This window comes from Urocampus carinirostris, chromosome 7 (genome assembly GCF_059441175.1).
Source record: "Urocampus carinirostris isolate Australia breed hairy pipefish chromosome 7, RoL_Ucar_1.0, whole genome shotgun sequence".
Taxonomy (NCBI): Eukaryota; Metazoa; Chordata; class Actinopteri; order Syngnathiformes; family Syngnathidae; genus Urocampus; species Urocampus carinirostris.
In genome coordinates this window covers 24,539,783-24,566,208 of record NC_142355.1, presented here as the reverse complement: position 1 = coordinate 24,566,208, position 26,426 = coordinate 24,539,783, and the positions used below count along the sequence as shown (strand labels likewise).

General features: G+C 39.3%; 1 protein-coding gene across 2 annotated transcripts in view; it reads left to right on the top strand.

Annotated features, from left to right (window-relative positions):
* Positions 1-3,473: 3,473 nt before the first annotated feature.
* Positions 3,474-26,426, top strand: part of ano2a (anoctamin 2a) — a 45,069-nt gene continuing 22,116 nt past the window's right edge. For both annotated transcript variants that reach the window (XM_088340276.1, XM_088340275.1), the window contains exons 1-10: positions 3,474-3,598; positions 14,908-15,083; positions 17,027-17,338; positions 21,109-21,204; positions 25,174-25,346; positions 25,547-25,601; positions 25,921-25,972; positions 26,047-26,102; positions 26,188-26,235; positions 26,306-26,370. In XM_088340276.1, the coding sequence (XP_088196402.1) occupies positions 14,931-15,083; positions 17,027-17,338; positions 21,109-21,204; positions 25,174-25,346; positions 25,547-25,601; positions 25,921-25,972; positions 26,047-26,102; positions 26,188-26,235; positions 26,306-26,370 (1,010 nt within the window). In that variant the 5' untranslated portion in view covers positions 3,474-3,598; positions 14,908-14,930. The remainder of the gene's footprint in view (positions 3,599-14,907; positions 15,084-17,026; positions 17,339-21,108; positions 21,205-25,173; positions 25,347-25,546; positions 25,602-25,920; positions 25,973-26,046; positions 26,103-26,187; positions 26,236-26,305; positions 26,371-26,426) is intronic.

The following is a 26,426-nucleotide window of genomic DNA, read 5'->3' as shown; positions in this document are numbered from 1 at the left end:
CACAAACAATTACTTACTTTTTGCATTTCTCTTTTCTGTGTTGCTTATAATGTTTGTGGATGTTTTTTCGTTTGTGTTTCCAATTTTAGTGGATAGGGGTTGTTTTTGTCACCCCTGCCCATGCATGTCCACTATATTTTCAACTAGACTGTTTCTAATTTAGCATTTCATGTTTTAACTACCAGCACGGCGATGCAGTGGTTAGCTTGTGTGCAGCACAGTTCTGAGGTTGTGAGATCAAACCTTCCTGTGTGGAGTTTGCATGTCAGGTTAATTGGCCGGTCCAAATTGTCCCTAGGTGCGAATGAGTGAGTTGTCTGTCTCTGTGTGCCCTGTGACTGGCTTGCAATCAGTTAAGTGTGTCCCCTGCCCACTGCCCGAAGATGGCTGGGATGGGCTCCAGCACCCCCACGACCCTACTGAGGATAAGCGGTGCAGATAATGAATGGATGGATGTTTTAACTACATTTATTCTGGTAACATGTTTCTGCTTTTAGATTGGTTGGTCAGGCCAAACATTTTTTATAGGAACAATTTATTAAGCTCTGCAGCTAACTCATGTCAAATCACTCCTGTTCATTTGATCTGTCTTTTGGCTGAAAATGCTTAAGACTGAGAAATATGAAGATTTGAGTATAGACATAGAATTGTCTTTATTGCCATTTATAACAATGTAATGAGCATTGTTTACCAAACGATAAAACATGGCACTCCAGGATAAACAGGTAATAAACACTTGAAAGACAACCTAATAACCTAAAAATAATTAATATAAACAGGCAAAACTATTTACAAAGTAGTGCCTAGAGACTAGCCTAAATTTTAGTGCATCGGAACCGTAGTGTAATGAAAAATAGTGCAATAACCGTTTGTTATGTTGCTATTTTGAGACAATTTCTCCAGCTTGAAGAACAAAATCAATTTAATAACAAACGTCATTTTATTTTGATTATTTCAACATAGAGAAATAACATACTCGTGAATACTACTATTATCTGTGTTATACTACCGCTTTTCTTGCCTAACAAACCCATACCGATTTTATTTTAAAATCTAGATTTTTCAAATTTAAACAACAACTGTCACGAAACGGACGGGAAGCAGGAAGTCGGGACTATGCGTAGACGATCTGTCACTTTAGGTAGGAAAGAAAAGTTGTCCAACACACAAACGGACCAAAAACAAAACAAAAAAAAAACAGGTTCAAAGGCAATCAAAATTACAAACTAGGCATTACTCTGATCAAACGGGCATGAAAAGGGTTTCAACAAGGATAAACAATGATCTGGCAACGGGCAGTCCCAAATGGAGCATTTAAGTACTCCAAGAGCAATCAGTCCAATCCGTCTCAGCCGGTGTCAAGGGGCGGGGCCAGCTGGGCACCCTGACAACCATGCAGGACATGACAGAACCTGAGGCCCCAAAAGTAAACAAATACCTCGCCCCCCAGAATGGGTCGACGCTCCCGATGAGGGCAACCCCACTCCCTCTTCCGAAATCGCAGGAACGGGGAGAGGCAGGGGCGGAAGGCGGACGAATCTGAGCGGTGAGCTGACGAGTCGGCCTGGCGATCGGCGGAGTCGGACTGGCTATCGGCAGAGTCGGACTGGCGATCGGCAGAGTCGGACTGGCAAGCAGGGGAGTCGGACTGGCAAGCATGGGAGTCAGACAGACAAGCAGGGGGGTCAGCCTGGCAAGCAGGGGATTCAGACAGGCAGGCAGGGGAGTCAGACAGGCAAGCGGAGGAGTCAGACCGACAGATGGGTATGGAAGGTCAGCCGACAGGCGCGGCGTTGAGGCCGACAGGAAACACGGACAGCTCGGTGCCAAATCCTCGTGGGAACCCCATTCGAGGCAGAGCAATGGCCACAACGGGCGGGGCCGTGGTTCGAGTGGGAAGGAAAGGTGACATCGCAGCCAGAGAAGGGGCCGCAGAAGGCGGGGCCGTTGCCAACAGGAGCTCATTCAGCAGATGAGACAGGGACTCAGTCCGATGAGCTAATTGCTCCATCTGACGTTGCATGCATTGAGCTTGCTCGGCCTGCAGCTGAAGGGCGGCGACCTCACTTGGCGATCAACTAACGGCGTCCTCCAGCTTTCCCCAAATTGTGTTGGGATCGTTCGCTGAGTTCACATCGTATGGCCAGATCATTCTGTCACGAAACGGACCGGGAAGCAAGAAGTCCGAACTCATATGCGTAGACGATCCGTCACTTTAATTAGGAAAGAAAAGTTGTCCAACACACAACAAACCAAAAACAAAACCGGTTCAAAGGCAATCAAAATTACAAACTAGGCATTACTCAGATCAAACGGGCATAAACAGGGTTTCAACAAGGGTTAAACAATGATCTGGAAACGGGCAGTCCCAAAAGGAGCGTTTAAGTACTCCAAGAGCGTCTCAGCCGGTGTCAAGGGGCGGGGCCAGCTGGGCGCCATGACAACCGTGCAGGACATGACAACAACAATATCATCTCTGAGACTAGTATATTAGTCTACAGCCGCTTTATTCTCTGTGCGTGAATAAACAGCTCCAAGATTAGTTTGCCATTTCCGAGCACGTTTTTTTTTTTTTTATATTTTGTAACAGATTGTCTGACGCTTGTAAAAATATGTACGATAACATCTGCGCTTTTTAAAAGTCAAAATGTTGAAAAGTCACTCCTGACCGCTTATCTCATTTTTTGTGTGTTTTAATATGTGGGTTTATCACCTTTGAATACTTTTGTTTCAATCAGTCAATAAAAAAAATCTGTATAGCACTTTAAGGCAACTCAAAGTGTTGCAAAAGAAGATTCAATGCACAAAAAGAAAACAAAATCCGCTCCAGTTTCCCAACCAAACAAACGCCAAATACAAAGACACACAATAGTTAAAATACAATTTAAAAAGAGGGAAAACATTTTTGAAGTTTAAGGAACGCAATCAATTACATAAACAGCCTAATCTGATTTTAAGAATTGTAATACGTTAATAAAAAACAAAAACAAACTCATCCAAAAGTAAATCACTGTACAATTAGGCGGTAAATACTGTTTCGCTAATTCTCAAAAAAACGTGTTAGCCGAAGAAGAAACAATATAACCGCAAAATCATATCAAACTTCAGTGATTAAGTAACAATTTACAGACTTTGTAAGTTCAATGTTATTTATTTTATCCCACAGACTAATTAAATATGTATTGAATTCTCAAGCTACAAGTTTTTCCCTCTAAGACTAATAGCATTCTTTTCTAAACCAGACTGAAGATAAAATGATTGTCAAAACGGTTGTTCTGCTCCCCCCTCAAATTTTCGTTTTCTTTCAGCGAATTATTTTTTTCTAAACTTTAATTCAAAATATGTTTCAGCAACTTTGTTGTCTTCTAAACTTCTGTTCAAAAGCCTAAATCATGTCTGGTATGTCTCTCGGACTCAGTAGGAATTAGCGTTTTGGCGTGCGCGCGCCTGGCTAAGCTTAGTTGGTGTCGGGAGCGTGCACTGATTGTCCACCATTTCGGACCTACGTCGATGCGCACCTTGCACGTTTTGTTATGATCATTATTATTATTTTTATTCGTCTTTTAGTGACCAACCATCTGATCCTCCACGAACACTGGTAAGTATAGATTTGCTTTTTGTCAGAATAACTTTACTCCTCAAATAAGTGCTTCCTGCGCAACAAAAGCAGCCTTTAACATATTGTTGTGTGCGCACTTTTACGCGCACGTTTGGGTCCACTGGACAAATTGTTTATTAGGATTTTCTGTATTCGAGTTTTATCGGGTTTGTTTGTGTCGAGGACAGAATCATAATCTGACAATATAGCATGCAGATGTGCATAACGCCTTAAATTTAGCATCATATTCACATACCTGTCGACCTCAGCTAATTGCTGCCCTTATTAATGATTGCAATTCCGCTTATTAGGCGATAATAAACCTTACAAACACAATGCAGCACCTATTTACTCACAGCAAGATAAACTATGTAGAATAAAACAAAGATAATTTTCCTAAACGATTATTTAATTACTTTACCAAATAAACCAAGCTAATCACATGTTTCTGCATCTGTCTTAGTTCTTTCCCCACTTGCGGTAAATTTAGTGTTACTTATCATACGTAGCAGTATATTAAAAAAGTATACGGCACACGCTATATTAAAAAAGTATATCATATAAAGGGAACACTTAAAAATTTGCAGGTATGCAAGCAGAGATCAGGTGAAATTAGACAGCATAACACATGCCTAATGTCATAGATATTAATATTTGCTTCATACTCACTTTAACCTCACAGAATTTGCTGAATTGTGTGGTTTTATTCATTTTTATTGTAATTTATGATCTGTTTAGTTATGTTGTTGTTTGGTTTGGATTGCACAGCAGCCCAAATTTGTTCTCTTGAGTCAATGTAACACTTTAACTCTAGAATTTAAACGGTCTCGCTCCAAAATAGTCTCCTGTTGAAAACAAAACGTAGTTTGTTTATCATTCTTTCAGGCTTTGTCAAGACTCCAACCCAAAATAAGCTGCGGTTGACTTCAGCCCACCTGTGACCCTAGAAACAAACACGATAGAAACTGAATGGATAGTGTTTAAAATTAGCACTGCTTAACCCTTTAAAGCACAGGTGTCAAAGAGGCGGCCCGCGGGCCAGATCAGGCCCGCTAAGGGATTGAATCCGGCCCGCGAGACAACACCCAGAGAAGCACAAGATAAAAACAAGCTGCAGGTTGTAATATGTCAACTTGATGTTGCCAAAGACAGGTGCCTCAAACAAAGACACTGTACTTGTTTTTATTTCTCTCTCTCTCTCTCTTTCTTTATTTTCCACCCCTCTTCTCCCACTCTGTCCCCGTCTCTTTCTCTCTCTGTGTCTTTTAACCTCTTTTGCTCTAACTTCTTTTTTTCCTTTTCTCTTTCTCTCTTCCTACCCTTCACGCTTTCTTTTCTCTTTTCTCTCCTTCTGTCTTTCTATTTCTCCTTGGATTTCTTTCTTCCTCCCCTTTTCTTTTCCCCCTCTCTCACGCCTTTTATCTTTTGTTTCTCACGCTCTCTACTTGTCTCTCTTTTTCTTTCTTTGTCCTGCCTTCTCTCCTTTTTCCTTCCTCTTTCTCTTATTTATTTATCTCTCTTTTTCTTTCTCTTTATTCTACTAGTCCGGCCCCCGACAGAATGTTTGTTCTATCGTGTGGCCCCCGAGTTAAAATGAGTTTGACACCCCTGCTTTAAAGCATAATTAATACTTCACAGGTTCGTTACCCTGTACCCTCTGCTTCCTTCATATGAGGGTGCATTTGTTGACCTTTCCGTATTTGTGTTGTTGAGCTGTCAGCAGAGCTTACAGGTCGGTAAGCCTAACAGACATGCGCATGTGCCCTACTCCCTAGTTTGCTCCAGTGTGACATCGTCTCCATTACTAAAATAATGGCAATAGTTGGATATAATGGAAGTACCGTATTTTCCGCACTATAAGGCGCACCTTCAATGAATGAAAAATTTTCAACTTTTTCCATACATAAGGCACACCGCATTATAAGGCGCTATAAGTGCATGCTGGTTTAAGATCAGGTAATTGTGCAATTTTGTAATTGTAATCCTGTGCAGTCCTTCGAGACATTTTTGTGATTAAGGGCGTCATAAATAAATGTGACTTAACTTGACTGGGCTACAGTAGAGGATGTAGTTATGTTATGCAACCATTAGATGGTGCCGCGCTGAAGGGAATGTCATCAAAACAGTCGGATAGGTCAGTCAAACTTTATTAATCGATAACAAACAAGCTTTCCACAATCTTCATTCACTCCCAAAACGAATAAACAGCTGTTTTATTATTTTCTCTGCGGTAAAGCATTTTCGTGACACATCTTTAACATCCTTGAACAACAGCAAGGCATAACATTTTACTTTTCCTCCATTTAGTCAACACGCAAAAAAACGTCTGATACTGTTTTGGTAAATTAAGCGTTAGTGCAATCGCAATATAGTGACACTCGTAATGTGCAAAAACAACAAGTGCAAAACAATAACAATGAAGCAATAACATAATAACTGTAAAATGTAAAACGTAAATACACACCAAGTGGGACCACCTCTGAATTCTTTAATGTTAAGTTCCCGTGCCAGCGCTGTTGCCTTTATTCAAATAGTGATTCTACTGACACTTCTACTTGCTGCTCTTTGTTCAACAACACACTGTTCAAGTGGGTCCTCTAACTGTGGCCATCTCGGTTTATTGCCACGGAAACTTTGTTTAGTCTTCCTTACTTGGCGCAGCTTATCCTCATGCTTCCTCCACTTGTTGCTGCTCTATTTCCGTGTTCTACTGCATGACTGATCGCCTTGAGTTTAAGCGGGATTCTTAATAGGAGCCATTTCAGGGTCTTTATACAAATGCACAAATAAAAGAGAATCGTTGTTTAATATTTCCCAGTATGCACAGCGCACTTCTTCTTCTACGCGAAAAATGGAGTCGGTGGCTGCTTCTCTTAGTTGCGAGACCTTGCAATTCAATATTGATCCATATATAAGGCGCACCGGATTATAAGGCGCATAGTCAGGTTTAAAAAAAAAAAAATCAGATTTTATGTGCGCCTTATAGTGCAGAAAATACGGTAATTTGTTTTGATGAATTAGTTCAATAATATTTGAACATTTCGTGATGACAGTATGGACCATAGGTATTGCCGCTGAGGAGACAAACTAAGAAAAACCTACACAACTTCTAATGAGACATAATAATAACCCAGGTAAATATTGGATTGATATTTATAGACTCAAATATCAAGTAGTGATAGGAATAGAAATGTACAATAAAAACCTGAATTTAATGTTTTTCACCTCTAAAATATTTGTAAATGTTCTCCACAGTGTCAACTTTCTTAGAGATACGGCAAACATAGTATGTTCAGGTTTTGTGTGTGTTTTTGTGTTTTTAAAAATATATAGATTTTTTTACTTTTTTATGTTTAGATGGGGGCAGCACGGCGACGCAGTGGTTAGCGCGTGTGCGGCACAGTTTTGCGGTCACGGGTTCAAATCCAGCTACCAACCTCCCTGTGCGGAGTTTGCATGTTCTCCCCGTGCTTGCGTGGGTTTCCTCCGGGCACTCCGGTTTCCTCCCACATTCAAAAAACATGCATGTCAGGTTAATTGGCCGGTCAAAATTGTGAATGAGCGAGCGAATTGTCTGTGTGCCCTGCCATTGGCTGGCAACCAGTTCAGGATGTCCCCTGCCCACTGCCCGAAGATGTCTGGGATGGGCTCCAGCACCCCCGCGACCCTACTGAGGATAAGTGGTGCGGATAATGGATGGATTCTATCAACTGCAACACGAGTGATATAGATGTTTAAATGGAGGCTACGAGGATCACTTCAAAGTACATACATTTCAAAGTATCTGTATCTTTAAAGTCACATATGTTTTTTTACAGTCCCTCAGACGATCTTGATTCACTATTGTATCAAACAGCAGTAGTCCTCTTTTTTATTGTACATTACTTCTTGAAGAAAGTGTTGTTTTTGGTTAACATATTTTTGCACTTTATTTTATTGTATTTCAATACAGTAATATGGGGGCGGCAGTAGCTCAGGAGGTAGAGCGATCGTTTTAGGATTAAGGTATCCCAGTTCGAATCCCGGCTTGTCCGTGTTACATGTCGAAGTGTCCTTGGGTAAGACATTGAACCCCCAATTACCCCCAATAAGCAGGTTAGCGCCTTGCATGGCTGCACAGATCACGGCCGCTATTGGGAAATGTGAAGCACAATGTAAAGCGCTTTGGGAAGTCATTGACTTGAAAAGCGCTATAGAAATGCAGATCATTTCATTTCATTTCATTTCATTTCAATATTTTGAAAAATATTTCACTTGAGTGAAGGATAGTAAATTGTTATTATTCGTTTTTGGAAGTAATGTAGCCCACTCTTAGCTAAAATAGAAACTCCTGTATAGGCTACTGAAGATGCTTCATCAATACTTGAATCCCTCATTCAATCTTCATGACATGGGAATTTTAATATAAGGAAATGTTACTGTTATGACTATTGCCATTTAAAAATTACTGGCAGAGTAGGGCTGCACGATTTTGGAAAAAAACTTCATTGCGATTTTTTTTAGACTTAAATTGCAGTTTCAATCCGATTTTTAAAGAAAAGTGCATTTTTTAGTTTTTTTTTTCCGGGGAGAATATAAACATTGTGACATGCAAACATAACTTGAGATGGCGTACTTTGAGACAGAGAGTTACAAAAGATCAACTATTGATACACAAATAAAAACAGAATTGCAGTTTAATAAATAGTCTTCATTGTCATTATACAAAAAGACAACGAAAATGAAGGGTTATTGCTTTTAGTGTAAATAAACGATTGAGCGGCTGGCAAGTTTCACGCTAGAGTCGGGTCCCCGCGACTTCTGCAATGTCTTTTGTGATGATTAAAATGCAAGAGTCACAAATGTAGTGGTTTTCCATGAGTGGTAGCTCCAAGTCATCCACTTTATTGGTAATGGATTTGGCGTTTGTGACTAGCCACATTCGGCAATGGTGACTTAAGAGTTGTTAGCCCTGCTGTTAGCTTAGCCATGCGACGCCACCTCAGCCAATTCCTGGACGTGATAAAAATCCAAGCAACACCCGCCTTTTTTTGTGCTTTTCTGACTTTCCTCAGAATCCGATTCAATTATTGAATTTATTTTCAATGTAACAAGATGGTAAAGCTACAAATTCTGGCGTTTGTTTTGGTGGCCATTTGTGTATGTGCTGTTAGGCTGACTGGCAGCTTACACATGCGTTGCCTCGCATTTGTTATTGTTTGGTGCCATTAAAACCTGCTTCTGATTGGCCGGTGATGTTAAACCCCGATAGGTGACATTTCTTGTTGGCCAAAGACTCAGTCAATCATTTAACAAAGTGTAACTATGAATCCTTGAAAAAAACGCAGTAGTTTGCGGTTACACTATCGCACGTCACATCTGTTATCGATTCGATTTCAGTTAATAGTGCAGCCCTATGACAGAGCCATAAGAAAATATAGCTTTATTTATCTGATCATATTAAATATATTTATTAGGTCTTTAGCAGGTGAAATCAAGTTCAATAAACTATGTGCATCATTATAAAAATGTTCAACATTCAATCAGTCTGGGCCTCGGATTTGGACAAATTCTTAATTGTCCCCCCGTCGCTTTGACACATCTTTTATAGGTTATGCGCCAAATGTTCTTTAAAATGGCAACATTTGTTTTGACTCATTTTTTATTCATTGAACAATCTTACATAAAATTGAGGTAATAAAGTCAGCATTTACCATTTTTCAGGAGCCAAAGCATGTATTTATACATTGTCAATGTTATTCGGAAGTCACTTATCCCAAATAATGTTGATGTTTTTCATGCAATGAATGTTTACTATAACGAAAGTGCAAAAATTCAGTTAACATATTGTATATTTATATATACTGTATTATTTATTATTTCATATATTATATTAGGACATAAACCACACTCTACATGGCTCAATCGGTAAATATGACGTAAGGTGGAAAGTGTCTATTTGATCCTTCTGCTACTTATTTGTTGCATTTATAGAGCAACGCAAACGTTACCACCGTTTTACGTCATGACAGCCCTCATATCATCAGTTTACATCTCAGTAGTCTGTTTACTAACACACGTACGGTAAACTGGGATTAGCAACATTAGCTTGTCCATACGCTCAAGGAAGTTGACTGGCTTATGTAAAGATGAGGAAGTAAACATTACTTGAAATGAAGATGCTTTTCCATAAAATAATACATTAGCACAACGCCTTCAGGAGCGACACATTATTTGTCAGTGTACCTGCACACAGGTTTGCTAGTATGGCCCAAAAATACATTTTCAGCTTGGGATGGAAATAATATTATGACCAAACAATAAAACAGGATGCCTTCTGGATCTTAATTCATATGATAGATAGATAGATAGATAGATAGATAGATAGATAGATAGATAGATAGATAGATAGATAGATAGATACTTTATTCATCCCCGAAGGGAAATTCACTTTTCCAGCAGCATCCCTGAGCTGATGTTCCCATACATAAAATTATTTGCATTTGCTTCTAAAGTTGAAATTCCTGTCTGCCACCTGTAAACCCTTTTTATTCGTATTTTCGAAATTAAGTACAAAAAGGTCATAGCTTAAAAAAGTAGTATTAAAATAAAAAGGAATGAAGCACAGTGACCAAATTACCCCAGCAGATTGTTGCAAACGCCACCCGCCCACTCGGAGCTTAATCCAAGCCAACATCTTCAATTGGGGACAAAAAAATGCCTAGAAACAGCTTTGGCTTTAATTCTTGATCCGTCACTTTAAAAAGTCACATGATAGTAGAAAGTCAAATCATCCTCTGTGCTCACAAATGTTGGAAAGTGGATTGTATAGGACAGACATTCAGTACCCTGGCTAAAATGCTTTCCTTTTTACACACACCACAATAAAATCATTCTGTAGCACTTAGAAATGTTTATTGCATTGAAATGACAGAAAAAGTTTCAGACACATGTTTGAATGTAAAGTTGGGGTGCGTTATTTGAGGTGTCCTTAAAGAAGTTTTAAATGAAATATTTTCGCTATTGATTATGTGTTTACATTGCCAAACTGAGCTGAAAGAGCCTTTATGCTTTATTTCACCTGCACCCACAGTATGTACTTTTATCTAACTTTTAGCAATGGATTACAGGGTGGAAAATATTAGGTAGGAAGAATGAGGGGAGTGCTTGAGAGTGATGTTTTGCTTAGTGTAGCATGAACATGGTGAAAGTAAGAAAAGGCCTGCTTCAAGTTGAGTCCAAATGCCAACCCAAACCAAATAGAATAGAAAAAATAAGAGTTTATTCTAGCGCATCTAAGAAATGCATGTACTTGCTCACACATCATAAATACGCTGACTGAGGCTGCAAAGATGTCTTAAGCCAGGAGATGGTGGTAAAGAAGTTCAAAATTCTGTGCAGCTCCTAGAAGTTGGACATTTTGGTTTGAAGTATTCCTGATGAAATATTTGTCTTGTGAGGAAAAAAATCCTTGAAAATGTCTATCTATCTATCTACCCTGGTCATATCCCTCAAGCGGGGTGACCGACACCAAGACAAACACCTTAATTAAAGAAAATTTAAAAATGGAAAAAGTAGCAAAAAACACACACAAAATTTTTGGGACCATGGCCAACCCAAATGCCCAAGCACCTCGGCACCTAAGTCGGTCATGCTTTCGTCCCTCTAGATGAAACAGGACAAAAGAAAGCTGCTATGTCACTCGAAAAAAATGTTGTTTACAGTTGAAATTGATGATTTTTTACTAATTTCGCACTAACTGATACCTCTAAAACAGGACTCATAAACATTTTGGGAGCTGAGATCTACTTTTTTGTCACTTCATTGCACGAAGAGCAACCAGTTTAATCTGCAGTTATAAAATAACTTGTTATAACTGTTATTATTATGTTATTACCAGGTTGTAATTTTTTTGAGTTAAAATAGGGTCTGAACCCTCACAACATCTGCCTTTTATGAGACCACTCATTTATATATAAGTTATCGCTCAAACCACTGCTGTATTTGTCACACTTAAACCCATCTTAAGGGACAAGAACATAGCAGTGAAGTCAAAGATCATACATACTCTTGCAAGCACTAGTTACTTCTATCTTTCTCTATGTTCCAAAAGACATAGACTCTCACGGCAAAGCGTGAAGGGAAAATCTAGCTCATGGAGATTTGATGTTACAGAAAACTTCAGGCATCAGCTACATAGCTCACGTGACAAACAGAACAGTGCGCAACACCATCATCCGTTGTCAACTATATGTAGACAAAAACTGCAACGATATAGACCAAGGATCGACTGATATGTTTTTTTCCGGGCAGATACAGATACCAATTTTCAATATTAAGAGGAAGCCGATAACCGATATTTGGAGCCAAAAATAATTTGCTGTCAAATCTTAAAAATGGGCTAAGAAGTTTTTAATGATGCAAAAAGACAAAAAGAATATTTGGTATGCATTCAAATAAATCTTTAAAGGCGCTCTGAAACCTTTTGCAGTAAATGAAATAGAATTTCAACACAACTGACATGACATATTAGTGGGGTAATCTGCTGTAGTCTCCCATAACCACACAACACAATATGTTTGAAGTGTGTCCATCGAGGGTCAGATTTTAAATTAAATTCAAACATTTGTTTACACTGTGAAATCCCCAAAAGTCATGGTTTCATTTACAATAGTTCTCTGGTTACAGCGATCAGTGAACAACTACGTACAAAAAATATCTATCTATCTATCTATCTATCTATCTATCTATCTATCTATCTATCTATCTATCTATCTATCTATCTATCTATCTATCTATCTATCTATCTATCTATCTATCTATCTATCTATCTATCTATCTATCTATCTATCTATCTATCTATCTATCTATCTATCTATCTATCTATCTATCTATCTATCTATCTATCTATCTATCTATCTATCTATCTATCTATCTATCTATCTATCTATCTATCTATCTATCTATCTATCTATCTATCTATCTATCTATCTATCTATCTACCATGGTCATATCCCTCAGGAGGGGTGACCGACAGCAAGACAAACACATACAATAACAAAGAAAATAAAAGGGAAAAAATAGCAAAAAAACACACACAAAAATTTTTGGACCATGGCCAACCCAATTACCCAAACACCCAAACAAGTTAGGCACCTCGGCACCTAAGTTGGTCATGCTTTCGTCCCTCCAGATGAAACGGGACACCAGAAAGCGGCCATGTCACTCGGGTCAGGGTGACACAACACACTCTTTTGTTGAACAGCAGGGCCCGACAGCTTTCACTGGTTTACCCCTGCCGCATCATACGGGTGCCCAGCCCATCCTTAAGAATGCGTCCACAATCCCACTATCCTTTTACAACAACAATAAATATGCTTTACAATAAAGCTACTACAGCACGCTATATATAGCCTACTTGTGTACAACTAGTCAAGGTCGTAAATATTATAGTGTATAGCTACATTAGGTCTCCTCTAGTGTTGATAACTTTCGCAGGAATGTATCTTAATAAACTCATTATATAGACAACGATCGCTTTTTTGTTTCAATCACGTAAATCAATATTTCTGATCGACACATTGGGCAGACCACAATTGCGACACCCTTTCTATCAGAAGCAAAGCGCTGAGAAGCATGGGAAAATAGGAGTTCGGGTTCACATGAAGGGAGGTGAGACACCGGTAGTGTCTGCTTCTGAGTGTGAGTAGCTGCAGGTTGACGACATTTCATCGACATTTCAGTCAAGGGCAGTCAAAAAGGGTGTTGGGGAGGAAAAAAAAGACGGTAAAGCGTATGTGAAAAATATTTGCGAATATAAAAAGAGTCCTACCAAGGGGCGGGATAATATGCTTCGGCCACGATTCGATTGTATCGCGATACTAATGTGCCGATTCGATTTATATCATGATTCTTGATCATTTTGATTCCACAAGTATTGGCATTTAATAGAATTAATGATTACGATGTTATATTATTTCCTAAAAAACAAGGTTAACAGGTTTAGGTAACTAAGTCATCCATCTCTGAGAGAATAAACCATGAATGATGTGCAAACAATGCACATCCTGGATTTGTTTATGTCAGAAGTGGACAAACGACAGCCTGGGGGCCACATGCGACCTGGCAGGCTGCGACAAAGTTTGCAGACAATTTTGGTCATGTCTAGCTCCGTCTTCCCGGGAACTGTATGAAAAATGTGTTCATACTTTGGATTTCAAATTTATGGGCGCCGGCCTTAGTTCTCTTTGCTCGTTTCTTCATCCATTTTCCATTTCCGTTTGCTTTCTTGCATTTTTACGTACCGAATATGACATCACAACAATCGATTCCGGGGAGAAACCTCGCTTTAAAAAATTGCCAAAAATAAAATCACAATATGTATACATAAATTTATTTTTTTCGTCCCACCCCTAGTGCTAACTCTCGCTCCGGTCTGTGACTGCAGAGTGGGGTTATATCTTCAGTGGCTCCGCCCCCAGTCGTTTATCCAACTTGAAGACCCGGAGTGGGTGGCATCCGAGACGGAAGGCAGGAGAGGGAGAGAAAAGTTCAGCTATTGCTCGGTGTTGTGTTTAATAATCGTGTTAATCGGCCTAAAAAAATGCCGTTGCCGATTTCAGTCAAATTTACAAATATCGGTGCCCAAAATCGTCCTGCCTGATTATCGGTCGACCTCGGGTATAGTCACTTCACAAGATCATCAGTACTGGCCAAGAATTTTTTTATGGCACAGTCCTAGGGGGCAGGAGGAGAGGAAGACTGAAAAAGAACTTGGGGCGACAACTTTAAAGAATGTCCTGGTTTCACTTTTACCACTAAAAAAAGACAGGCCAGGATCCGTCAGCATTGGAGAAAGCTGTCCAGAGTTGCGTCCTCAGTGGTGCCCAGATGACCCAGGTGGTTAAGGGATCTGTTAACCGTGATTCATTATACTCTAATTTAAAAGTGATTTTGAAGTAATTGATCATGTATTTTATGACACTGATCATATCAAAGATATTTCATTCTGGTTAGAAATAGAATTTCTGATGAGCTATCTTCAGAACTAAGCCACAGGCTTCTAAGGTGTTCTTTCACGGGGGCTACCTGGAGCTACGTTGCTCCAAAGTTTTTGACTATTTACACCTGATTCGCTTTTTATTGACTGATAGATCCGGGTAGGTGAAGGTTCAAAAGTTTTGCTCATTTCTCCATGATAATCCGGTTATATGACACCAACGGCGAATCATGCATTTTTGAGCTCCACATTGTTACCACACACCTCACAAGAATTCCAACATGCTTAATTGGACTGTGTGCATTAAGCAACAGTTCCTTGTTGCTTTCAGAGGGATGAAACGAAAAAGGCCGCATGTCGGTGGTCACAGCAATGAGTGAGTCGTCGTCTGTTCACTCTGCAAAGCTTGTCTCGTTGGCCCGCTCACTTTCTGGACTGGGACGCGATGCCGTTAATGGAGGACCCCCTGCCGTCGGTCTGCCTGACAATAGCCAGGCTCTTCTCCAGGTAATGGCGCTTCTTTTTGCATTGTGGGTCCCGTTTTTATCTCAAAAAAGGGACAGATGGATCCAGCCATGTTTAAAAAAAATGTAATTTAAAATGGTTTCTTTTCATCAATAATCAACTATAACTATTTACCAATAGTTTATCAAATATAAGATTATATTATATATATTATATAAATATATTGCTTAAAGGTGCGGTGTGTAGTTTGAGGTGTCCTTAAAATAATTGAAATTAAATAATTTCTGATTGTGTTAACAATGCCCAACTGAGTTTCACCGTGCCTATCTGCTTTTATCTTAATTTTATCATCGGTTTTCCGGCCATGGAGCGCATTACGCTGGCGGAAAGGAGGTGGGGGGGACAGTTTGTATGTAAAAACCTGAGCCATATCCCCCTAGTGGGAGGTGGCTAGAGTCAAGAACTTACTCACATTCTTGATGAAATCAAAATAAAAAGCAAAAAGCCCTTAATTATTTAATCGATCATTTAGATTAGTGTTTGAATGCTATTTTGTCACTTTCCAGTCAACAAGATCTAATTTTAGTGAAGTAAAATTATTAAGGAGTAAAAAAAACCTCAATAATTGGTGTGTCATTAAATTACATTTCTGAATCATAATTTAATTTTGAGCCTCTGAAAAGTCCCCAAGCTCTCCTTCTCATTTTTTATGCCATTAATTTACTAGTTGTGAGAATGATTTGTCAACCACGTGGCCCCAAAACTAAAAAAAGTTTGACCCTTGATTTGGCACCCTTAATTCACAGTAAGAGATATTAAACAAATTATGTAACTGTAAATGTTAATTGTATGTACGACATTGTGCATTTTCTTTTTTTGTATAGCAATTGAGCAAGGAAAATCTTTTGGTGCCAAAAATATATAATTCTATTACATGCAGTCCATTTAATCTGTATTCTTTTTTATGAACAATTTTATTTGCAATGACTAAACAAAACAACAACAAAACAAGGCTTACTTTTTGCATCAAGTGTTCGGCCCGCCAGTGGCATCTTAGCCAAGTGATATTCAATATCTACAGAACAACCTCAAAGCATTTCCAGACAAGTTGTACAAGTTTTCACAGATGATACCAAACATTAAAAGATTTAATTATATTTGTAGTCACAGCGAGCATTTAAGTCAAACAATGGCTAATATACAAATAATATGGAACTCACCGTTTCGGCCTCATAAATCTCCCACACAATCTCATAATCCATCATCAATGATCATATTACGTTGTCAAGAGTCCAGTCAAAGTATTTAATTACAATAGTTAGTCCAAACAAACCTGACTTCCATTATTTTTTTCAGTCTGGATGGTTGATAAGATAGCCTTTCAATACCTTTCATTTTTGTATGTTGAAGCATCCCAGAATAGCAGCCCTTTTCCAAAGGGAAACCCAAATTACAGTAATAGGAAAACTTGTGTAAAATGCTCCTTTTTTTGTAGTATTGTAAAATTTGAGGTGAAGCTCAAGAAGGTTTTGGGTTGTTATCATACTGTGTTATTCAGTCCCACCAGCCTGTTACATTAATTTTCCCATCAGATTAATGGAGAGAGAAAAACAAGCGGACACAAAATCTGGTTTTCTTTGTGTTATTGAAACTTCCATAATTTAGTGTCAGTAGTACCTAAACAGATTTCGACCGAAGAGGAGAAAACTGTGTTGTCTTTAAAAAAGAAACCCAAACTATACTGATACTCCAAATGGATCAAGTACAGCTTCAGTTTTACTTTGAGTGCACATTCTTAGGCGTCCAGGTAAAAATACCAGGTACTAACGGTACCGTTATAAAGGGTTTTAATTACTAAGTCTGGATAATGTAAAAAAATTCAATGTGCTCCCAAAGATTCAACAACCAAAACATTTTTAAAACATTTTTTTATATCTTGCCACATTGGTTTTTACCACTGGCTTTAATCAATTCTGTCTTTGTAGGACTCTGGCATCGACCTCGGTCCAGGGCTTTTTTTCTCTGACGGCAAGAAGAAGGTGGATTATGTTCTGTGTTTTAAATCTAAAAAACGACGGGGATCAAAGGGACGCATCTCCATCGCGTCCAACGGCGGCGTTCCCATACCGATACCGGGTTTGTGGGAAAGTGACCCAGAGTCTGGGGAAGCTGGAGGCGCCGCTGTTTCGGGAGATGCAGAAGAGTCGAAGCTGTCGGAAGAGGAGAAGGCTCTTATCAGGGAGGAGTTCGAAACCGGGCTGCTCGATGCCGGACTGGAGATAGAACGCGATAAAGAGGTTTGTGAATGTGATTTAAACTAGTGTCGCTGTGTTCGTAATTATTATTATAGTCTAATAGTTGGACTATTTGTCATACTTTTTCTAATAGTTTAGCTTTCTCTATGTGTTATTTTTAAGTTTTAGCTCAATTTTATCACATTAGCGGCCGCTAAATTCTGGTACTTTCTTTATTTTAGGATATCGGTTAGTTACTGTTATAAATATTTACAAGGCTGAAATCGATTATGTATAGGAGGCCGGTCCCCACCACACGTAGGATTGTTTTTTAAAGCAGAATTGCTTCCAATATCGACGTCACTTATTTTCTTAGTTTTAACAAAGACATCCTTATTTTAGAATAGAATAGAATTTACCTTTATTGTCATTCTTTGTAACCATGCACACAGAATGAAATGTCGATACAACTGACCCGTACAGTTAAACTGTAGCGAGCCGATGAAGCCGCAGCCAAACAGGGCGCCGCCATTTTAGTCATTAGGTGACCAAACCCCTCAATTCCAACCCTTAATGCCGAGCGCCAAGCAGGGAGGCAATGAGTACCAATGTTGTAAGTCTTATGACTCGGCCGAGGCTTGAACCGGCGACCTCCCAGTATCGGAGCGGGCGCCCTACCCACCGAGCTGGTAAATGAAATGATCTGCATTTATATAGCGCTTTTCAAGTCAATGACTTCCCAAAGCGCTTTACAATGTGCTCCGCATTTCCCAATAGCTGCCTTGCAGCCATGTAAGGCGCTAACCTGCTTATTGGGGGTATTAGGGGTTCAGTGTCTTACCCAAGGACACTTCGACATGTAACACGGACAAGCTGGGATTCGAACTGGGATCCCTTGATCCCAAGACGAGCCTTCTACCTCCTGAGCTACTGCCGCCCCCCAAAAAATGAAATGATCTGCATTTTATATAGCGCTTTTCAAGTCAATGACTTCTCAAAGCACTTTACAATGTGCTCCACATTTCCCAATAGCGCCCTTGCAGCCATGTAAGGCGCTAACCTGCTTATTGGGGGTTTTAGGGGTTCAGTGTCTTACCCAAGGACACTTCGACATGGACGAGCCGGGATTCGAACTGGGATCCCTTCATCCCAAGCTTTTTTTCTTCATACATTTTTGTTTAGGGACTAAAATGTTAACATTGTCCAACGTTCGCAATTTTATTTAACCTAGAAAACCGTTCTAGCACATTTTATCAATAGATCTCATACTGTGAGTACATACCTGTCAATGCATACGTACGTATCAACCCTATTTTATACGATGTTTGATCAATAGCGTACACAGTAAAACCATTTTTGAACAATTATTTCTTTTCAAACTTAAAAATAAACTGTTTTTTTTTCGTTAAACCGATCTTATCTTCAGTCATATTTTCCTTTCAGACATGGTTCCCACAACAACAGCATCTTGGAATTGCCCATTGAAGAATATAGCGTTTCAGATTATTTTTTACAATTATTTATGGTTTCCACTTATCGCACATGATATAATTATAAATAGAATAAGTTAAATACAATTATTAGATAATTATATATAATTGAAATTATTTACAAAATCATATTTAATTTCCACTTATTCCAATGACCAGACATAGGAATATTCAAGAGTTTCTTAAGCTTTATCATCCCGCATAATGTTTTGAAATTTGACTGAAAGTGTGTCTAAACCGGTTGGTGTTCAGTTTGCTGAAAATATGAGTACCTCTACCTCCTGAGCTACTGCCGCCCCAGTAAAAAGGAACCAAGAATTCGCAAAAAGATATATATTAGATCACTACTGATTGGCTCATCTTTTGCACGGCTAAGCAATTAGATAACGCTAAAGGCTCGACATTGCTGGAGCGTAACCTCATTAGAGATTGCATTGGGGTCAAGTTGATGCAGTTTTAAATTGATTATTTATCAGTTGTCAGATTAACAATAAATTATCAGGCATTATGTTGAATATTAGCCCAGCTGAACGTAGGCCTATCTCTATCCAGTATAGGTATTTGAGATGGTGGCTTCAGAATTAGTTGCCCTCGAGTTGCTGTTGTACAAACAGGAAAAAGGTGCGATTGCTAATCTGCTATCTTAAGGAAAATAATATGATGGGTTTCAGTGATTTTGGGGGGTTGTTATATTCAGTATTATTAGTATCTGTGTTTTGTTACGGTGTAATTGAATACATAAGAGATACGTGTCTGTATTTCCTCTTGCACTACTACGACTCCTCTTGAACAATAAAAACCCCACTCACATTGCCCTCATGCACAGTAAGAAAACCTTTAATGCACCTTTTTACTCAACGCTACCTGAGCGGTGGCGTTTTTGTACTTCAAACACAAAGCAAAAAAAAATTAACCAAGTGGCGGCTCATAACTGTACTGGAAAAAACAGTTGGGCGGTGTCCAATGGTCATCTGTTCCTAGTTAGTCTCAGAACTTAATGTCCGTGTGGTATGAAAAGATAAGCATCCAGCCTATTTTAGACGTTTCATCCCAGTGTTTTGTGTGCGGGTTGCGAGGCGCTAGAGTGTGTTATCAGCTGCTGTTTTGGTTGAGGATTAAGACCTCTGACCACCAATGTGAAGCCAAAGGCCAGATTATAGGGCCTTATTAGAGAGTGATCCACTACTCAGAAGTGTTTGTGCTGGCGCAGGAGAGGCATGGTGGGGGAAGGGGGGAACGGTCGCTTTGATTGAACGAGTGCTTTCGTGACGTCACTGCCGACCATCTGTTGGCAAAGATTTTTTAGGAAAGTCCACTGATGAGTGCAATATTATTTGTGTGCCGTCTCTGGTGTTCGTGACTTTTGCATCTGCGTTGACAAATGCATTTTGTAGAATACGATCGCTGTTTATTGTTTTAATTAACACGTTATATAGACTACGATCGCTTAATTGTTTTAATTAGCTTGCTTTATTGTTTTAACAAAATTATTATATAGAATGCGATCGCTTTTGTCTGAGCGCAGCAGAATGCGCGTTCATGCGAGGGGGGGAGGATTTTGCAGGGGAGTCTGGACACAGCGCGTTTTAATGTATCCGTCTTTTCAGACTTGTCCTTGAATTCATGTTCATATTTCGTCTCCTAATGATGTTTAACACTTGACGTGCGAGGTACAACGCTCTCGAGGCATAATGCCCAAACAGCTTGGTCATTTTTTGCACAGCGCCCCATTTGTCTGTCCACGCTGGCTGGAAAGAACGGGATTTTTCCGCTCGAGGAGCCGTCATGATTCGTTCATTTATCGCCCGCCGGTGTTTCTGTGGGAGGGTTAAAACAGATCTCTCCTCCTCTGCGAGGCACCGCGCAGACACACGCTCACGTGAAGCCGCTAAACAATGAAAGCGCGCAATGAAAATGTCTAAATTTCTGGTAAAAATGCGCATTTAAAAAAAATAATTATTACTTTGCCGTTCGCTCGCGTGCCACTGGTTAACACCTAGCGTGCCACTGCTGGCACGCGTGCCATAGGTTGCCGACCCCTGATCTAGAGTTTCGGTCTTTGTTCCTAATTTCGACATTGTCAGCTTTGGTTTTGTTTGGACATTTCGATGTTTTGTTTATCACTTTGTTCCACCATTTGTTATCTAATGAAACCCCTCTTTTTGAGCACTCCTGCCTTCAGTTCCTGTTTCCCCCACTTTGGTCCATCCCAAAACTTAACACATCCCCATAAATATCCTTTTGAATTTACCAAATTGTGATTTCACAGTGAAATATCTTCCAATTTGTTGATATTCTTGACCCTAAGTTGTTTTGAGATTTTGCGTTTTTATTTACATGCAGAGGGCAAACGGCATCAGCTTCATTCGGCTGCACATTCCGTGGACGATACTTAGTCGAGAGGCCGAAATTCAGAAGATCAAAGTTGCTGTTAAAAAGGTAACTTACTGCCACTTATCTATCCATACAATTTCAATTAGACATAGCAACAGACTTTGGTTCATGAGTAAATTTAATGAGAAGTTGCTATCTGTTTTTCGCCATGGCTAAAAGCTTTGCTTGGTAATGTGTACAAGGCACGATGTATTGTGTGCAAGAAATAATTGTGTCTTTGGTTTCGTGTGTTTCAATTGTGTTTTTTTTGTTGTTGTTGTAGTGATCTTAAATTTGATTAAAAAGTCTTGAAAACCTTGAATTTAACTTGCCTTAAAGCTGTAGGAACCCTGCAATTAATTAATCAATCAATAGTAATATTTTTGTAAAATATGGTTTAGCCCAATAATAATCTCATCTCATCTCATCTCATTAGCCGTACCGCTTATCCTCATTAGGGTCGCCCATCCCAGCCATCTCCAGGCAGTGGGCAGGGGACACCCTGAACTGGTTGCCAGCCAATCGCAGGGCACACAGGGACAGACAACCCATTCGCTCATTCACACCTAGGGACAATTTGGACCGGCCAATTCACCTGAAATGCATGTTTTTGGAATGTGGGAGGAAACCGGAGTGCCCGGAGGAAACCCACGCAAGCACGGGGAGAACATACAAACTCCGCACAGGAAGTCTGGAGCTGGATTTGAACCCACGACAGGTTCCCATGACATGAACTGTGCCGCACAAGCGCTAACCACTGCGCTGCCGTGCTGCCCCCAATAATAATATTCCGTAAATATATTTTAGTTGCAATAACCTGGTTTTTAATTTTTAAGTAGTTGTTTTTATTATCATTAAAACAATTATTTTTAAGTATGTATTTTTACTTTTTTATTCATTTTTGATGCCCAAATCAATTTAGAAGACATCTTAAATGTTTTACCGTATTTTCATTACCATAGGGATCACCATAGCTGGTTCTATTTCGGTATTCAACACATACACAATGCACACTGCACGATATGACACTGGTGCCTTCTTCTGCGGCCGCTGCTGTTGTGTTGTTGTCCAACTCCCATTTGCTTGAACCATGCTTCACAGTGCTGCGGTGTTGATCACGTTTGCATATGCCTTAATAAACTCATCATATAGACTCTGATCGCTTTATTGTTTTAATCAGGTCAATCAATATGCCTTAATAAACACATTATGGTTGGTTGGTTGGTTGGTTGGCTCTCTTAACCACTAGGGGCACCATTTCCTGTGGTGTATTTTGGGTAAGTACAGCCTTGTGCCACCCATCCCTCCAGGCTAACAGACTACAATTGCGACACACTTTCTGTCGGAGGATTCATGCAAAGGGGAATCCGATTTGGCAGGGGAGTCAAATTTAGGCTGCTCAGTTTCCATGATTTTCCACGAAACGCAGAAATCGACACACAGCAGACTAAAACTCAGAAACTATTCAATGGAGGGAAAGCGAGGTTTTGGATTTAAACATATTTGGGGGGACAAAGCTGTTCAACTTCCAGTAGCACAATAACTTTCAAATTGCTAGAGACGCTATGGCGCTTGCATTAATTAGTACTTCAGCAAACAAGACATTGTGTGTAAGGTCACGTGTCCTTTTTTGCACAAGCGGGAAGCTTGTGGCATTGAAACAAGAGACTCCTAAAGTCACAGGAGATCGCATAGAAGTTGCATTTAGTTAAAAATGTGAACGATTTCACAAAAACATCTGACTTTACCCCAAAATGATGTAAGTTCGATCAAGGCTCGAACCTGCGACATCCCGGGCTCGAGGCTGTTGCCCAACCCTAATGCTACCAAGGTAGTCCGCCGCTTTACATGTCACACAGGCTGCAGTGCCCGATAGAGCGCGCCATAAAATATGAAGAAAATCTCAGACTTTTATGTGCACTTTATGGTCGTGAAAATATGGTATTTTATTAGTTACCATAAAATTATAAAGTGCTACTGATTTTTTAGCCGGACCCCGTACACTTTTAAAGGAAAAATAATTTTGTACATACGTAAGCCACACCTGACTATAAGCCGCATGTGCCCACATTGAAACATGAAAGAAAGACGGTACACAGAAAGAGTTTTAATAATGTACTGTATCCTTAACCCCTTAACGTTTCGCTGGCCCGCCGGTGGGCCGCTGGACTTTTGATAAACACATACGTGTCTGTACAATGTCACCATTCACTGAAATACGTCATGCCACATATTATTGAAAAGCTTAAACTCTTGGTTCAAAAAATGATGACCATTTCAATATATGCTCATCAGAGAAACAACACAATTAGTCTGAAAGTCATTTATTTTTATTTTGTATAGCCCTAAATCACGAAGAGTCTCAAAGGGCTGAAAGAAAATACCCGAAAATTGTAAAGCTGAGTTAACTCACTATTACCTTGCCGTCTTCAACTTCTTTGAATATCCGGGAAACTGGCTTCTTTACATCATGGACAATCCATAGAATTTAACCATGTAAAATATTTATTCCAAAACACACGATAATGCCAAGAGAATAGAAACTTGTGTTAAATATGTCTGCTTTGTTAAACATTGCTTCTTCTAAACCATTCGTTTTGACACTTAATTTCTGTTTACAAATATACAGACTCATAAAATTATTCCCAATATAGCAGAAAGCGCTCCCCTTTTGATTTTACCCCTTTTCCATGATGACGGTCTGTTCATGCTTATTTTATTCATGCGCAAAGTTACGTTAAACTTATGCAGCCGGTGCTCTACTAACAAACGAGATTTTGTATGAAATGTATGTTAAAGGTTTATATAAGCATGTTTAAGGCTTGTATAAGTAACCTGTATTGATTTGTACTAAAAATAGGCATTTCACGAAATAATATGCTCAATGAAGATAAAAACAGTTAAGTTTAATCTACTTTTGGAAGATGGGCTTCAAGAGTTAGGGCGACTCCCTCCTCCGTGGTAAAAAGTAGCCGAAAAAAAGCGATTCAACCATTACCTCAACCGCATCAAGCTTTCTTATTCCACTTTAACTTCAAATGAAACGGCTCGCCTCTTCTTTACACTTTACACCAACCATATTGAATGGATGCACGAGATATTAAACAATAAGAATGTCAAAGTTCTTAGCGAGTTGAAGATACGGTATAGAATGTTTACACACGAATTAGGAGGAGGAAGCAGATTTCTTCTTCGGGGTGGATGCTGGGTGACCTCTCACAGCGCCGCATCACACTGGTGGCGGCGGAAAGAAGCACAACAGTGCTGTCCTGTACTTGGAAAACGGTGCACACAATACAAAATCTAACTTACAGCAATGTCTGGATCCATCCATCCATCCATTATCTGCACCGCTTAACCTCAGTAGGGTCGCGGGGGACAAAAGATTCAATCATTTTTTATTTACATTTTTAAGACTTGTTTTTATTGTATTAGCAATCAATTTAAATATTAATGATGTCATTATATCAATTTATTAAAACATGTGATGGATCTTAATTAATTGGTTGAATACATTTAACCTACTTATTTTATCAAAAGGTCTAAAATATGACTTACTAATCATGTATTTACAAACGATTCAAAAATAATCTAATTGAATCAAAACATATACAATTTTGATTGCTTTCAATCACCTAGTTTCAGAGAAAAGGAAGAGGGAAAAATATAAGCTGTCTCTTTACCATTTCAAAAATCTATTTTAAATGAATAGAATATTTTTCAATTTACTTTTATTTTGTTTATTCACTTATTTAATTATCCTTTTGCTTATTTATTATTTATTTGCACCTTTCGTTGCACGAAGCACATACATTTCCTCTCATCAGTGTTCAATCAAAATCATCCCTTTCACCCCAAAAAAAGACATTTGTAACACTCAAATACGATCCCATTTTTTTTTCAATTGGTAAGAAGCGTTTCGGTCACCCTCTACAATAAAAGCTTAGGTCATTGAGGAATGGATGTTTTTGTATATCCCAGTTGTTTAAAATACTATGATTCTCTCATGCTGTAATTCTTATTTCTGCTAAGCAGAAATGTGAGCTGCGGAAAAGGGCAGGCATCGCAGGAATGTGGGACTCCTTCGCAGCAAAAATGAATACCCCATTTAAGCCTGACGTCCCAGATTTCGACATCCAGAAAGATCCGCAGACTAATGTCCATTTCAAGACTCTCAAACATCCGTTCATCAGAGACAAGCTCCATCTGTAAGTACCACCACACTCACAAGTACAGATTCCTAACCAGCCTGAATTGGAATTTTTCTAATTTTGGGGGTCAAGTGGACGGATAACGTAAACATGATTTTCCATTGTTGGCCGCAATACTTTTATTGATCCTGTGGATTTTCCTACAATAAGAGGTGACTTCTCAGGAGTTTGTCTTACTTGAGATGTTCCTTTTACAGGTATGACATCACTTCAACAGAAACTGTTTTCGATAATGCGACACGCAGCAGAATAGTAAGTGCAATACTGCGATTTCGGGCTGGATTTGCATTCCAGGTCCAAATGTGATGAGACCTTTGAAACAGCCAGAGTTGAATTGGCATGAGCCGACCAGTCGATTTGAATGAGGGCAACCTGGCCTCCACATTGCTCAATTTGCATTTCCAATTATTTTGTTTATATATTCTGCTTTTGCTATGAATTAGAACGAGATTTACCGTCGGCTTTTGCTTGACGCCACTAGAGAGCAAAAATAATTAAAATTGGGTCACTTGGAGCACGTAGTATGAATTCAGATGTTGTTTCATAACCCCTCTTTATTATTTTTGTGCAGGTTGCAGAAATTATTTCTCGCACCACCTGCAGGCATTCCTGCCAAACAACTGGTGAGAATAAAAATGTGCCCTTTTTATTATTCTGATTAATCAAAATTTGATGATTTCCCGTCACTCTGCTGCAGGCATCATGTCCTTACTGGCTCGGGGTGTCTACATCTCTGCTTTTCCTTTGCATGACGTGAGCATTTAAATCATGCATGAGAATGAATTGCCATCATAGCAGGAAATTGAATTATATTTTACATGCATCTTCTGGAATGCAGGGCCCTTTTTCCAGGAGGGGAGGTAAAGATCAGCGAAATGACAGACAGGTAGGCCTGTGTATGAGGTAACGTGTGCAAGCTATTTATTTGTGCTGTGATGTTTTTTCCTGTCCATCAGGTCCTTCATGAAGAATGGGCGAATTACGGAGTCATGCACAAGTACCAGCCTGTTGACTTGATCAGGTTGCTCTTCAATTTATCCTTTTTTGTATTGGTTGTCCTCATTATCGTGGAAGATG